At 48.3% G+C, this 15,144-nt stretch overlaps 6 protein-coding genes across 6 annotated transcripts; 3 read left to right on the top strand and 3 right to left on the bottom strand.

The window, feature by feature from the left end:
* Positions 1-127: 127 nt before the first annotated feature.
* ASPWEDRAFT_118139 (VPS9 domain-containing protein) lies at positions 128-2,420 on the top strand (the record flags this gene model as incomplete). Its single annotated transcript, XM_040828793.1, has 2 exons — positions 128-468; positions 545-2,420. 2 exons carry the CDS (start codon positions 128-130, stop codon positions 2,418-2,420), a joined length of 2,217 nt encoding a protein of 738 aa, XP_040685811.1.
* A 301-nt stretch (positions 2,421-2,721) lies between these two features.
* On the bottom strand, positions 2,722-4,781 carry ASPWEDRAFT_44185 (uncharacterized protein). The gene has a single exon (XM_040836201.1). It carries the CDS (start codon positions 4,632-4,634, stop codon positions 3,078-3,080), a length of 1,557 nt encoding a protein of 518 aa, XP_040685810.1. The 5' UTR covers positions 4,635-4,781; the 3' UTR covers positions 2,722-3,077.
* Positions 4,782-5,091: 310 nt separating this feature from the next.
* ASPWEDRAFT_44183 (uncharacterized protein) lies at positions 5,092-6,773 on the bottom strand. The gene has a single exon (XM_040836200.1). The coding sequence runs from the start codon at positions 6,564-6,566 to the stop codon at positions 5,241-5,243; it is 1,326 nt and encodes a 441-aa protein (XP_040685809.1). The 5' UTR covers positions 6,567-6,773; the 3' UTR covers positions 5,092-5,240.
* Positions 6,774-7,842: 1,069 nt separating this feature from the next.
* On the top strand, positions 7,843-10,502 carry ASPWEDRAFT_117441 (uncharacterized protein; the record flags this gene model as incomplete). The annotated part of the gene is made up of 3 exons (XM_040828736.1): positions 7,843-10,005; positions 10,055-10,330; positions 10,398-10,502. 3 exons carry the CDS (start codon positions 7,843-7,845, stop codon positions 10,500-10,502), a joined length of 2,544 nt encoding a protein of 847 aa, XP_040685808.1.
* An 835-nt stretch (positions 10,503-11,337) lies between these two features.
* Positions 11,338-11,827, bottom strand: ASPWEDRAFT_31067 (uncharacterized protein; the record flags this gene model as incomplete). The annotated part of the gene is made up of 2 exons (XM_040833499.1): positions 11,338-11,586; positions 11,705-11,827. 2 exons carry the CDS (start codon positions 11,825-11,827, stop codon positions 11,338-11,340), a joined length of 372 nt encoding a protein of 123 aa, XP_040685807.1.
* A 600-nt stretch (positions 11,828-12,427) lies between these two features.
* Positions 12,428-13,524, top strand: ASPWEDRAFT_139672 (phosphoribosylglycinamide formyltransferase). Its single transcript, XM_040829388.1, has 2 exons — positions 12,428-12,845; positions 12,941-13,524. The coding sequence occupies exons 1-2, from the start codon at positions 12,435-12,437 to the stop codon at positions 13,184-13,186; spliced, it is 657 nt and encodes a 218-aa protein (XP_040685806.1). The 5' UTR covers positions 12,428-12,434; the 3' UTR covers positions 13,187-13,524.
* Positions 13,525-15,144: the final 1,620 nt, after the last annotated feature.

Below are 15,144 nucleotides of genomic sequence, written 5' to 3'. Positions count from 1 at the left end.
CACCTGTCGACATATGTACATTACGCTATACGCGATCTGCATGCGCCTATCAGCTGAACTGCTGCGCAGTGTCACAAGCTAGAGTTGTAGCCTGAATAGGCCCATTTTTGCTTCTCTTAAAAGAGCCATGGCTTCCAGTCCTTCCGGAAATGGCTCCGACAAGCCTCGTCTACATCAAACTCGATCGTTCACCAGGATGGAAACGTCAGATATGAACCCTTTCGCCCGCACCAGGGCTAAAACCGTCCAATCCATGGCAACCCCAGAAATTGTCAGCCCGGATGCGCATCCAATATCGTTGGTGGATGAAGAGGAGAATACTGGCCCTGATGTGTTTGAAAAGAGAGACTCTTCGGATTCTGGCGTCGGAGACGATGGGCAGCAGGGTGATGAAGTCTCCATGCTCTCCCGGGGCGTTCAGGATCAGCCGGAAGAGCTTCCAATTGAACTGGCTAGCTTAACTGATCGGTAAGTGTAATCCAGTTTGGTTTGACCTATGTTTGTAGATAACGTCTTTTGCTAACATCGTGGATTTATTTGCTAGGTTTGTTAACTCCCTGAGCGCCAAGACACATTCTTCCCCTCCGACTATCGATAAGATATCGATGCTCTTCCAGGATTTCTATGTCCGCGCAGAATCGCATATAGCCACACATATCTCGGCCCTTGCATCCCGAATAAACCGTGATCCCTCACCTCAGCCTCTCCCAAAACTACGCGGAAGCACCAATAACAAGGGCACTCAAGATGGCACAGAAAAGGCCATCTCAGGCCGTCAAATGTTGACGGCCTCAGAAGTTGCCGAGAAAAGAAAGGCAAGGAAATTCCTTGCTTATAAGCGTGTCGCCTTAGAAGAAGCCGTGGAACGGAAAGCTTGTGAAGGTATATACGACAAGATATGGCGGCACAAAGCTACATTGGATGAAGTTAGGGACGAGAAACTGCGCTCCAAAACAGCAGCATTCATGTTGGTCGGTATTAATCTGAAAGATCTTGGTATCGACCTCGACCACAACGCAATCGATGAACAGAAACAAAAAGAGGCTGACGACTGTCTCTCTGTCGCCCGAGAATGTCTTGCGAAAATGAATGATGAAAAATATCCTCTGGGGAAGCTCCAGCACCTTGCAGCCGCGCATAAAGCTATCGTCGATGCCTTAACAAAGCTGCTCCCTTCAACTTCGTCTGCTGACGAAATTCTGCCTACATTGATATATTCCCTGATCACCTGTCCACCCGAGGGCATCAACATCATAAGCAATCTCCTTTTCATACAACGGTTCCGATCTTCAAGCAAAATGGATGGCGAGACCGCATATTGTTTGACTAACCTCGAAGCCGCAATCTGTTTCCTGGAAAATGTAGATCTCTCCAGTCTGCGTGGGGAGGAATCGCAGGATGGCCAAACAAAGTCTGCCAGCAATACTTCAACACCCTCGACTGAACATAATGACCCATTCCCACCTACAAAGGAAGCGGCACAGGCTTCTCTAACAACGGTCTCAGCCTCGTCAGAAATACTAAAGCCAAACGGCAATGAGACCGCTTCAGACTCATTGTCCAGGCCCCAGCAACCTGCATCGTTGCAACAGCGACGACTGAACAATCTGTTCCAACCCCCCTCGAAGGTTCTTGGCGCGGCCAATGATGCAGTTCGTAACACCGCCGATCAAGGATTGAAAAATATTGGGGCATCACTAGATAGCAGTCTCAACTTCTTCTTCGGTCGTCTCAAGGAATTACAAGGACCGGGTGGCGAAGGAGGTAGTCCAGTATTGCCTAAGACCTTGGCAGAGGCTCGTCGTCTGGTCACTTCTCCATCTACTAGTGACAATAAAAGCCTGGACGCAGAGGATAATGCGACCAAAGAGCCCACATTGCTAGAAAGACCTTTGATGAGACACGCTACCTCGAGAGCCGAAGATCTATTCGCAGGTAGGCGCTCCCGTGACAGGAGTGCCGATAGCGTTAGGACTCAGGGAAGTTCCAAGAAGTCTATTGCTGGATCGAGTTTGTTCAAAGACGGCTCCTCACCGGGCCATTCTCAGGCTTCACCTTCGATACCGCCATCATCGACACCCACACCGCTAGAGTCCGTGAGGAACTTTGGAAACACTCTTAACCCACTCAACCATATTCCAGGGATGATCAAAAGCTTTGGTCGAAACGCCCCCGACACACCTGCACCCGGAGGCCCGGTATCATCACCAGCTGCATCGGAAAGGCTCAAGACCTCTCCCGCTCCAGCAGAGAGACCTCCAAGTACCTCTAGCAGTTCTCCAAAGATCGATCCCCCCATCCAGCGTTTCCTAGAAACCAAGCACGCAAACGACCTAACTATCGGAGACATCGCCACATTACTTGAGGATTATAAGAGACTTGCCACGACGCTTTTCAAGCCAGGTGTAGGTTCCAATTAAAACTTATTTCACTCTTTGAAGCCAGTTATTCCCAGCTTTTATTTGCTTTGAGTCTTTTCTAAAGACTTATTACGATCTCCATCTGAAATATAGATTGCTGTGGCGTTATACGTTAGGATATTCTGTCACATGGGCAAGCCCATGGATACATGCTCGGAGTGCTCTGAAGGACATTGTCAATAAATGCTTACTTCTAGGTTGCTGGAGTGGATCGACTACATTTCTATGTTTCATATCAATCTGAGCCAAGGAAGTAAAGAGCATCTTTAGGAGTTTATGAATGCAACTTTTGAACATTTAATGGTTTATCATTTAAAGATTACCTTTGAAAATAGCAAAATCATGCAACGGATATAATTTAAACCGGGGTATATGTGATGCTGCTAAAGATAATAAACACCGAAAAGAAACAATCATGACATTCTGATGAAAGCCTCAGAAACAAATCATGTCAACAACATAAGCCCAATTTCATGTCAAAGCATAACAACATTTCTCGAAGAAAATTGGAAAGTACATTAAGATATAATGTAGAAACGTGGAAGAGAGAAGTATGGAATTAAGGGTTTTGGCGGAACCTGCACCTGCAGCCCGTATCATTATACCACTGGGGTTCAGGTGGTATTCGTAGTATACCTTATCAGAGAAAAGAGGCTTTCAGGGAGTACGACCCCGCAGGACTTCAGCGCCCCCTGTCCTCATTGCGTCAAGCTTCGTTGAAATATCGGATGCTTGCTCTTCAACAGTCTCGTGTCTCCTTCTGATTTCAGCCTCGAATACAGCAGCAGTCTTTCGACGGGCGTGGCGTAGGTCCTTCATTTGAGTGAGCAAGTTGCTGAACCGGTCAATTAACTGATCTCCGCAGTCTTCCCATTCATCCATGGACAAATTCGAGAGGTAGCTACGGCGGTCTTCATCGGAGAGCTCCAGAAGGTGCGAGACCTTGTCTTCTGGATCTATCTCTTGTGACGGATTGGGCGGTGGTTTCGTTGGTGCGGCGGGGACATGATCGAAGGGCTCAGCTTGTAGATCCTTGAACGATTTTTGATATAGTATTTCTGGGGGGTAGTCCGGTTCAAAGTGTCGCTTCTTCGATTCGGGAGGGTCAGAGGTAATTCGTCTGACAGAAGAGCGACGCTTGGAGAAAGGATCTCGTATCGTCTCATCATCGTCAAGGGCGTCGATGTTCGTCATGTCGAATGCAGTGAGTATGCTGTCCCTTCTTTCGTTGTCGCTGGAAAATATATTTGCATCGTCTCCATAATCAGGCGGGGGGAAAGATGTCGTGCCTGTCTTCTTATTAGGCAGTGCTCGCGGACCGGTAGTACGATGGGTAGGTGATATATCCAACTGCTCAAGAAGAGAGGGCTTTGGTGGACTGAATCTGGTTCTGGGCGTCGCAGTCATGCTGCGGGGAAGAGTAATCTTCCTGCCTCCGCTCACAGGCAGCATTGAGGCAGGTCTCCTGGTATCCGGAACTGACGGACCCGCTGGAGGCTTCGACTCGACGCGCCCCGGGTTTATAGACTTCCTCTTGCTAGCTGACCAAAAGCTTTCTAAGCGTCTGCTCAGAGGTTCTTCAGTGGGACGGTGTTTGTGGGAAAAGTACCAGTCGCTTGCTGCCTCAGCTCGTTCATCTTCTCCTCCACCAAGAGATGTGAGCTGACTTTCATCATCGTCGGCATCGGCATCAGCATCATCTGATTCGAATCCTGCTGTTTTGGCGGCTTTATCTCCAAGATTCTCATACCAGTTCGATTCATATGGCCGACGTGTATTACGGAACTGGTACACAGGTCTTGTGTCTATGGGGTTCTGTGGGGCTTGTGACTGCTGAAAATCCTGAACCTCAACATTCGGATGCTTAATGCTCGAAACTGGACGCGGTATTTGGTGTTGAATTTCTTCGACATCCATCACACTTGTCCCAGCAATAGTTGAATCATCTACACCTTCCACATCCGTGTCAAACATGTTCTTCTGCATGGAATTCTCATGTGGTGCATGCGGCATGTCAGAGAAAGCCACAGTGCCATACTGGTCCATTGGTGCTCTCCCATTTAGCCCCAGGGGAACAGGTGCAACCAATTTCGTTGCGGGCACTTCGACCCTTGCCTGTTCGGCCAAAGTTCTCCGTTGTTTATTGAGTGCATCGGCAGTGGCCGAGCGAAGCTGGCCAGCCTCCTTGGAGTGGATATAATCCCCAACCCCCATTGTTATGCTTAATCCAGACGACCAAGCGGGAATTGAGTCGGGAAGAAAATGGAACCTGAAAATTTCCGGTTCATGAATTTTCTAATCCTCTGCTCATAATAGATATAATCTGAACGCCGATGCAGAAGGAGAAGCCGGTGACCATCACTGATGGCTGATGCCGAATGCCCAAAGGGTGGCTTGAGACGCGATGATTTATTCGGTCGACACGCGCACCAGCCACGAAGTCACGTGTTTATCACAAAGGAGCCATACGCTTTAGAAGAAATCATTGACACGAAGAATGGACTTGTTTGGATTGACTCTTCGTGGCATACTATTAATCGGATACAAAAAAATCTATTAGGCTTAAATCAATCATGGATCCCATCTTTAAGCATCAACACCCTCATATCCAAAGCCTCAGAGCAGTATGAGCGTCAGGGCCTGAATAGCAAAGCATAAAGGAAAGATGATATTGTCTCTAGATAGTTGGGAAATTTGTTGAATGCCAGTCAATTTTGTATTATAACCAAAGGGCCACCGTGGTTTATTTTAACTAGATATCCAGCATAATATAATCTTCTTCCACGTTCAACAAGATGTAAACACCAGACATTCACGTTCTCATTCCAATAATGTGGAACCATCATCGATATGGAAATTCTCAAGGCTATAAGACACTCCCCTGCCCCGTTGGTTTGCCTTCTCCAAGAACTCTTTTGACTTTTGTACCTCCAATTGTCTCTTCTCTCTTGCAAATCTTTGTTCGCGTCTGGCCTGGATTGAACCTGATAAGTCTTCATTGGGTGAAGAAGCTCCATTTTCAAAATCATGTTCATCTCTCTCTTCCTGTGGCAGGCAAGAGACAAGAAGATCGGCTATCCAAAGTGAAACCATGCCCCTGAGTTCCAGTAATTCGGGCGAGTCTGAATATGGAGGGGATACCATGACCTCATCCATCCGGGCCGCAATCTGCTGTGCCTGTTCCAACTCTTTCGCTCTTATCTCTGCAATAAAATATTTTCTTCTGCGCCCAGAACCAGGACGATTTTCAAATTCTGACGCTGCATCTTCATCCTCCGAAGACTCTTCGGATAGCTCTTCATGGTGACGCTGTAGGTCTTCTCGGGCAACGTTACTTTCCTCTTGCGTAACATACACCCAAAGACCAAACATGGCTGGATAGAAGTGCAAAGGACTTATGGCATCAGGGGCGGCCTTCCGATACGGATGCTGAATGACGAGTGTCTCATAATACTGCCTGGCATCTTCGAATCCTTTCCTGGTAAAACACAGCTTGGGCGTATTTTCTGGTTGGTTTATTTCTTCGGCTGTCCTTCCAGATCCAGATGAAATGCTTGATATTTGACGACCTCGTCGAAGCAGAATTTCCGCGCCTATGCCCCACCTGCCCTCTGTTCGCACATCAATTGGAGAACCACCAAACTCTTCGCGGAGAATCAGTCCCCATGCTCGTCCCGCGCGGATATAATCGCCTTTGAGAAGAGAGCGGTGTAGAATAGCCGTGATAACGGCGAAATGTTGGAGACGTAGATTTCCCCGGTGAGCAGCTGACTGTGGGGGGAATATTGGAGGCGACAAAGAGGACAGGCCTTTCAAAACATCACCGGGCATTTCCCTTTTAGAATTTTCGTCTCTGGGTGCTGCATGTGGAAATTGTCCTCCTGGCAATTCCTTATCGAAAGACAGGCCGGCAACGCGATATTGGTGGGCTTCATCCGGTGACAATATCAGCGAGGGAGCAGGCGTAGCCTCAGAGACAGCGTCTGTGGTTTCGCCCTCGAGATCTTCATCATCATCGCCCCAGTCATCAGAGTCCTTCTTGCGTTTCCTAGGCTCGTATCGAGCTACACGCGCGCTGAGGGGTTGTTGCCATGGTGGAAGTGGCAAGGAGAACACCGATGCCGAAGGAAAAGAAGCAGAATCCATGAAGACCTCAATGGTCAGGAAGCGAATGGCTTGTCCCTTGACAGCAGAAGTCGAGTGCCCATGGAGATCGGCAACTGATATGAGAGTTGAGTTATCTGGGCCTAGAAAAACATGGACTTTTTTCTCTTTCTTTTTTTTTTTTTTTCCCTCTTTCTCTGCTTCGTAGAAATAAATCACCAATCACCACCTATATCAGATTAGTGAGAGGTAGTGAGGGGCAATATAATATCACCAGCAAGATGATAAGAAAGAATCTAACCAACCAAAAAATAAAGCCAGATACTTGTATCAATCATCTAGAAGCGCAAGGCTCTAAAGTTGCAGGCCTCAGGCCCACAAGCTCCGTTTCCGACTTCCGGCCCGACCTATCACAGCCTGCCACTCGGGCCGGCGGACAAGGATGTCGAACACGTTGACTAATCAAAAACGCCGAAACCGCACTTGTGAATTAGTCACCCAACTAGCGCGGGTGAGCTTTAGAGGGCCTAGGTAAGCAGCAGCCCGATCTTACCCTCTCGCTCTGTCCGTTATCATCATCATCACCACCACCATCTCCATCACCGTCTGGCCGCTGTCGTCGACACGCCAGCTCCTCCACACTCGCTTCATCACTCTACTTGGTAGGGGTTTCTCCCTCCAGTTCATCTGCAATTCTTCTTCCCCTTCAGACCTGGCTGTCGTGGGGTCGATCATCCTCTTAATTTATTAACCCATTCGGACTCGAAATCACCACGTACCCCGGTGTGAATCCCCCACGACTCTCCTCTGCATCTCGATTGTCCCTTGCCTTGAGAGTACCTTCGCATATTTCCTCGACATTTGAAAAGCCTCGTATTTTATTGTCCTTCGTTGTTATTACCTAGGAACCTCTTGACGACACTGGAAGACCGCGGCGTGGACACTTCGCTCCCCACATTACGCCGACAAGACTATATCAACTCCCAACATCACCTGGATAAATTCTCGCTTGAAAATTGAAAATTGTGTGATCCATTTTAATTCCTCCAATGGTAAGTATAGATGTCCTGCTGTCAAAAACCCCCAACGTTCAACTGTTTTTGATACTCGCCTCCTCGCATTACCGGCTATCTCCTGCAGCGTTTGCTTTGGCGCCCACCGTCCCTTCATCACCTCTGTTGTCTTAATCAAACTGCAGACTGCTCCCATGGCTCCCAACTAACTAAATTTTCCTGTATATTTTAGTCATTCGCGTTTTCCATGGCAACAGGCGGTTTCTGAAGTTCCACCCTACGTCCCTTTCCTGTACTCTGTTACTATGGGACAGTCTTCCTCTACGCAAAGAGACCAACGCCACACTAGCCCTCACGATTACTTTGTACCATTTCAATCACAACGTCGCCAGGAAAATAGGGATGAAGAGATGAACAATAGACAGAACTTTGAGCAAGCTGGGGAATTCAGCTCCCCGGGGACAGAACTCAATAACGATGGCATGCCGAACTTCCCGCCGGGATCGTCGGAATTAGGATCGGAGACATGGCAGCCATCAACAACCCTAAACGGCGGATCGGCAGGACCAGGACAAATGAGAAGCATTCGAGAAGAAGACGGATCGCAGGCTGAAATTGGCCAACGGGAATATCGCTCAGCAATTGCCCGCATGGCTGCTAGAAGGCAGTCCACTATGTCAAGGCTTGGATCCAGGATTCTCCCAAACTCAGTAATACGTGGCCTTCTTAGCAGCGAAGAGGAAACGCCCGCCGAGGGTCACGCTCATCGCCATGGCATCGTATCGAGAACCATCCCGAGGTCCGAAACTACTCATAGCAGTAGCCGTTTCAGTCCTTTCAGCTCGCTTGGTTCGAGAGGCATCACGAGACGACGCTCGATTCGTGGGCCTTATTTCATTCCGCGTAGTGATCCGGCCCTGGGATCTGACCCACCTTTGAATCCTACTCATTTTGAGTCTTCCACTGAGCGCGCCCCTGATTCTGGCAGAGGATCCTGGCGTCGAAGCGTTCGATTAAATCGTGTTCGGAACTCAATATCAACCCCGATCTCTCATATGTTTGGCCAACCGTCAAATAGCATCTCAGGTCAAACCACTGGAAGTGCGCCGCCTTATGCACCCACGCACTCATTATCCAGTGCCGATTCTGATCCATTTCTTCCCCACCCAAGATCCATGGACACCAGTATGGATTTTGATGAACCTCATGAACTAGATTCCGTTGAGCCAGCAATTGGAAGCACTCGCCCGACGTCTCCCATCTCATCGCAATCTGCACATGGACCTTCTGGAATTCGACCTTTCCCGGGTATTTTACGAGCACGGCCTTCCCGGGTTTTGCGGCGAGAGGAACAAACACCTTTGTCGCGTGTCCTCCAGCTGGCTGCCGCTGCCATAGCCGCCCAACTTTCCGGTACTACTGGCCCAGTCCTACCCAACATCCAGGCTTTAGGAAACGATGGGCTGGATGGCTCATTGGAAAACTTCATACAGAGCCTGCAGCACGCCACATCGACACAGACTAATTCTACAACGCCGAATGATCCTCCAAACTCCCCAGGGGATAATGGACCATCGCCTCCGGTGAACTTTTTGCGAGTTTTCCGCTTTGCTAACTCCGAATCCCCGAGAGCCCCTGCCACACCAAATCGCCCTGCAACAGATTCCGATAATCAGGGCAGCCAGCCAGATGGAATGGATGTCGACAATCCCATGGATGGCCCTGAAGGACGCACTGTCACTCTGGTTGTAGTAGGTGTGAGATCTGTCCCATCAAGCCCTGGATCCGGCAGCGAACAGCCCGCTACACCAGGTCCTGGTCTAGACGCTTTATTACGATTGCCATTTTTGTCGCCGGGAAATGCACCACGGAACCACGACAATGCCACAGGCTTGCCTCCGCGTCCTGATGGCCGATCCAGATTAGCTCCCCACCGCCCTCAAGTTGGGGGCCCTAGTTCCTTAGCTGCTAGTAACGACACTACTCACCAGCATGGGCTTCCAAGCACAGCCCGCAGGCTTTCTGATGCTGGGGTTCGCAGCCCAGTTTCGTCGCTTCCTACTTCTTTGTCTGAAAGTCCTCCGGGGCCTCATCCTCCCCCTTCAACGCCTGCTGAACCGGGCCTTTCAGCGGTTTCCTCAGGCGCTTCAACCCCGAACCGCAGACCGTCATCTGCATCTGCAATGTCACCCAATACTTTGCCCCAGCTCCACGAAAATCAATCTTTGCAACCCAGTGTTGAGCCCACTGAAGACAGTGTTCCGTTGAATACGGCCCGCCAACGCCGACGCAGTGATTCTGAATTTGCTCGCCATCGTGATCTTGGGTCAGGCGCGGTCAGGCGCAACGGTGTTGTTGAGCCTGACAACTCAACTCCCCCTGCAGGCCGAAGTTGGCTAATTTACGTTGTCGGAACAAATCTTTCGGAGAACCACCCTGCTTTTGCAACCCCAAGCCTCTTCACTGATGTAAGGACAGTGCAATCCGCTTTAAAACTGTAGCTGACTTAGAATTTAGAACCCAACCTACGAAGATATGATTTTGCTTTCGTCACTCCTAGGCCCAGCGAAGCCGCCTGTTGCCACTCAGGAGGACGTCAGTACTGCCGGTGGCTTATTCCGTCTCGTGGAATACGCTGGATCATTGGTCGCGGAGTCTTTGGATGGTGCTGGCGCCATTCAGATTCCCGATGGCGATCGTTGTCTGATTTGTTTAAGTGACTATGAACCGGCCGAGGAGTTGAGAGAACTGGACAAATGCAAGCATATCTTCCACAGAGATTGCATAGACCAGGTTCGTTGATATACCCAACGTCAAAAAACGTTATAACACAAGGCTCATGTACTGATTGATTTCGCAGTGGTTGACAACGGGGCGTAACTCTTGCCCGCTCTGCCGAGGCCAGGGCGTAGCTGAAACGTCCAACACTAACCCAACACCAGGCATGCAGGGCGCTACAGCCTGATGTCATGAAATATTCAGTCTCTATCTCTTCTGCAAGGACATACCTCAATACCTTTCTAGACCTTAAGTTGATTGTCACCCGAGTATTAGCATGAAGCGTTTGTTTGATAGCCTAACGAATTGTTTCCCCTCATTGGTTTCTTATTTTATGGATATCCATTTGCAATATGTTTTCTTCGTGTCGAATTACCCAATGTGCTTTTTTTTTCCCCTCCACCCTTTCTATTCTCATATCCCTTTTTGTTTCTCACCCTCATGAAGCCTCGAGGAATATTATTGAGTGTCGTCAATTGTACATGATATTCGTGGACAGATGCGCAATGGTTCCCCCAATGCGACTGGTTAGGAACAAAGAATCCTGTTGCAGCTGAACTTGGGGTTGGATGTTTTTTTTTGGATGTTTTTTTGCACGACCAGGCAGGCTCCTGTACCTTTCTATGTGATGTTTTTATTTTGAGGATTGAACGAATTCCCTATCTGGATAGTGCTTAGACTTCTTGTTTCTGGGATAGTAGGGCCTGCTTCTGTTTTCAACAAATGCCGGCGTCATTATTTCGGTTACCTAAGGGGTTCCCATCCTTTTCTTTACCCATTTTTCTTCTGCTGTTGTATTTGATTTAACGAAACCTTTTTGTACCCTAATCATCTTTTGCTTTTGATTTTCTGCTCCTACTTTGCGACGATGATACGTTTCGCCTGTTCTCTATAGACCAATGCCTGACATGTACAGATGGCTAAGCTTGACATGGGCGTTCATGGGGCTCGTAGTTGCTGACCACCTTGTAAAACTCATAATCCACGGCGAATTATTTCTCTTCTTTGAGTGTGAAACGCCCCTATCCAATTAACAAGAACTCTTCCAACCATTTGGCGTGTGGATCACTGGTCTCAAAAACCGGTGTAATGAACCATTCATGATCGTCATATTTGGTTGACTCCGCATCAGATACCCATTCCAGTACCTTTTTGGCCTTGTCGTCCAGTTTCAGGGTATCTTTAAAATGAATGGTGCAAGCGTAGCCCTCATCCCCTGTTTGAGCATGGGCACGGAAGTCATGGTGTGCTGTATTGGTAACAGGGTCAATCTTGAATAATATGATCAGCAGTTTTGTTTCAACGAAGTATATATTTAGGAGTCACTATGCATACGAATATCCAATCACTGCTACCAGGGTATATGCGGACATCCAATGCAGGGCCTACCAAATACCCACACGTTATGGGGACGGCGGCCCGGAAAGGGCCATCCTTCATGGTTTGAGGTTGATGAAGTCCTTTTTGTATCCGAAAAGCCTCCCGAAGCCGCATGCTATTAGTCACGGCCATTTTGGCCGTCTTGGTTGACGATTGTTTTGGGGGTATGAGTAGATTGTATGAAACCTTGGTGCAACAGCAATGCTAAAAGAGAAGCATGGCGTCTAGAAAATTGGAAAATGATGGCCTCTACACCCAACAAAGAACCATCACTGATGTCTGCCTATTTCTACTTAACAAAGAAGCCATTGTACTTTGTAGCCCTGAAGATTGTGGTGGATATACGATCTGAAACACAGATATAGATCCTAGCGGAGGCGGAGGGGCGGAGAGGGACAAATCACATGCCCCGCATCTCCGCCCCTCTATCGACCACGCTGACTCATCCAGCCCACGTCGTTTTTCGAACCCCGCGCTCCATCACGACTTGATCTCTACAGAGAAAGGCGCAATTTTTTGGAATCGAAGCTTTGATTATCTTGACTGATTCCATCATTGTTCCTTCTTGCCATAGCGGTTTTATATACAAGCCTCGAAACCCTACTCAATTGCACACGTCCGGTTGATTCAAAGCGGGGAACGAAAATTTTCCCGCATCACGAAAGTGACCTGCCACCTAGTTACCATACCACTCATATACTGCTATCGAGTTACTGCTGGATCCTAAATAAGAAACGCCATGGAAACCCCAGTCCGTCTCACGGTCCTGATATCAGGCAGCGGCTCCAATCTGCAAGCAGTGATCGACCAGACCAACGCAGGCGCGCTCCCCACAAAAATAGTCCGAGTCCTGTCAAACCGCAAGGATGCTTTCGGTCTTGAACGAGCAAGACGGGCAGATATACCTACACACTACCACAATCTGGTGAAATACAAGAAGCAACACCCTGCGACCCCGGAGGGAGTGCAGGCTGCGCGCGAAGAGTACGATGCAGAGCTGGCAAGGCTGGTCCTTGCTGACTCCCCGGATATGGTGGCTTGCTTAGGCTTCATGCATGTGCTGTCCCCCAAGTTCCTAGAACCGTTGGAGGCAGCCCGTGTTAGCATTATCAACTTGCATCCCGCGCTACCGGGAGCTTTTAATGGAGCTGTGAGTTATCCTTCTTTTTCCAGATACTTTCTACCTGCCGCTTTTGAGACTTTATGGTATGGTATTTGAAGGTTTAATGCTAATTGACTATCCAGAATGCCATTGAGCGCGCCCATGCTGCTTGGTTGGAAGGCAAGATCGACAAGACCGGTGTTATGATCCACAAGGTAATTTCTGAAGTTGATATGGGTACTCCGATCCTTGTCCGAGAGATTCCTTTCGTCAAGGGAGAAGACGAGGATCTACAAAAATTTGCACAGAAGGTCCACGAGGTTGAGTGGGGGGTTGTTATTGAAGGAATACAACTTGCGATCCAGGAGCTGAGGAACGAAAAACAATGAGAAACGGGTACGTGGGATCTAGCATCAGATGGTGTTACAAGCACAGAAAAAAAATTTAAAGGCTCAAATGATGCATGTGAGAAATGCATTTGGTATGGGGGCTTCCATGACGGTGGTTGATATGACTTACGATTTTCATCTTGCGTATGTACACACGAAGATACCATCAAGACAGTAGGCAATATGGCTGTCACCATGTCTTTAGAAAAACTAAATTATGCAATTTAAACCATCGTATAGTTAAAAATCTATATCAGATTTCAGTTGTTGACAAGTCCGGCGGGCCATGGGTTGGAGGCATATTGATCGAATAGAAATCCAAATCGTCCTCTTTCGAGAATCTCCCTACCTACGAGACCATTTGTAAAGCTTGACTAAACCGTAAGATTGATATGGGCAATCTAGAGGGCTGGGCGAAAAACGGTTCGATGGGACCGACTGTACGTAGGTAGGCATTAGGCAAGGTGCCTTTCCACTCTGGTCTGTTTCGGCAGCGATGACTCCCTTCCCACGCACGGAATTTTCCGCCTGTATCCAACTTATTCCTATAAACATCTTAGGCCTTATATTAGCTTTGTATTGACGCAAAGCCTCCTCTGCCCTGTTACTCTCCCCCACCTTATCCTGTCAGACTTATGCACCATTCCATCGCTGGACTCACAACCCTTGTGTTGTGGCTTCTTTTCTGAAAGTCCAAGAAGGCATTGCCGTGACTGTTATAGCCATCACCGTTGACCATTTCCCCGAGAGAAATGAGTCAGGCTCAGACCAACTATTTGTGGATATCTATGGCCAAAGACTTGGACCTCTTCAACTAAAGTAAGGATCTGTCAAATTATTCAATCAATCTAATTCTACCTGGTGGACCATTTGCTGATAGCAGTGGGGATAGCAGTTGTACCTTGCTGTCTCCATCCTTCAACAGTCCACTTTACTCCCGCTGTCCAACTACGACTCTACGTGCTAGTGCTGATACACAACCATGGTCCATCTCATTTCACATTGCTACCTTTTTTGTCCAGGGAGTTTGTAGCCATGATCACGGCCATCGATAGAGTTAGGGTTGGAGGGTGTCACCAAATTAAACCAAGGTCCTTGTTGTTGACCTGACAGTCCAGGTACACCAAAGAGACGGACAAAGCAAACTATCCATCCAGCCAGTGACTCAGGGTACCCAGTACAACAATAACGGGGCATCAGAATAATGAATGATGTGGTCCTTAGCCACTATGGGCATGTAGCTTGTGGAGAATCCTGAAATCCTCCATTTCTTTCCACATCCAGGGAAATTGGAACTTGCAGGGATCATCGTGCTGGCTCAGCAAATAGTCTGGGAGGTAAGCCGGACTTACTGCATGGCTGACTGTGGCCCTCCTCTTCACCCTTAATTGCCGTTGTTTGGTAGGATCAATCAGCTCTCCTCCTCACCGGCAGAGAATGCGGAAGAGGCAGATTTCATCATACAGTTATCAGGTATTATGGCTAATCTTCAATCCATATCCACCTGAAAACTCCACTCTGACTCGGCATCCTAGGAAAACTCTCAGCAGGATCAGTCATGCATCATATTCAAGCTTTGGTTCTAGGGTCATGACGAAAAAGACGGGAAAAACATACATACGGGTTACAACTCCGCTGATCCGTTCACTCGCTCATCTAATATCAATCGACACTGTGGGTTCGCTCTTCGCTGGATGAGGTATGCAAATACGACATTCTATACGACAGTTGATACGAGAGAGACACACTACTAAGTCTTTTCCCGGCCCCAGCCATCTGAGATATTGGATCACTAACTACTTAGTGGATGGAGTAGTGCCGTCTTTTCCGCCCTAAACTTTTATTCTAAAATATAACCTAGATCTTCTCTGGGCCAAAGGCATTCGACACTGGTCCTGCTGTCAAACTGTCATAGTCAAACCCTCATTGTTGTCGATCAGGAGTGCAGCCCTCAGAGA

Source organism: Aspergillus wentii (genome assembly GCF_001890725.1).
Source record: "Aspergillus wentii DTO 134E9 unplaced genomic scaffold ASPWEscaffold_7, whole genome shotgun sequence".
Lineage (NCBI taxonomy): Eukaryota > Fungi > Ascomycota > Eurotiomycetes > Eurotiales > Aspergillaceae > Aspergillus > Aspergillus wentii.
Note: the sequence above shows the minus strand (reverse complement) of the source record. Positions and strands in the feature narration are given on the sequence as shown.

Excerpts from the sequence above, each read along its gene's own strand:
- ASPWEDRAFT_44185 (XM_040836201.1), bottom strand. The coding sequence starts at position 4,634 with ATGGGGGTTGGGGATTATATCCACTCCAAGGAGGCTGGCCAGCTTCGC.
- ASPWEDRAFT_44183 (XM_040836200.1), bottom strand. The coding sequence starts at position 6,566 with ATGGATTCTGCTTCTTTTCCTTCGGCATCGGTGTTCTCCTTGCCACTT.
- ASPWEDRAFT_139672 (XM_040829388.1), top strand. The coding sequence starts at position 12,435 with ATGGAAACCCCAGTCCGTCTCACGGTCCTGATATCAGGCAGCGGCTCC. Across the intron at positions 12,846-12,940 it reads CGGGAGCTTTTAATGGAGCT|AATGCCATTGAGCGCGCCCA; the intron begins GTGAGTTATCCT and ends TTGACTATCCAG.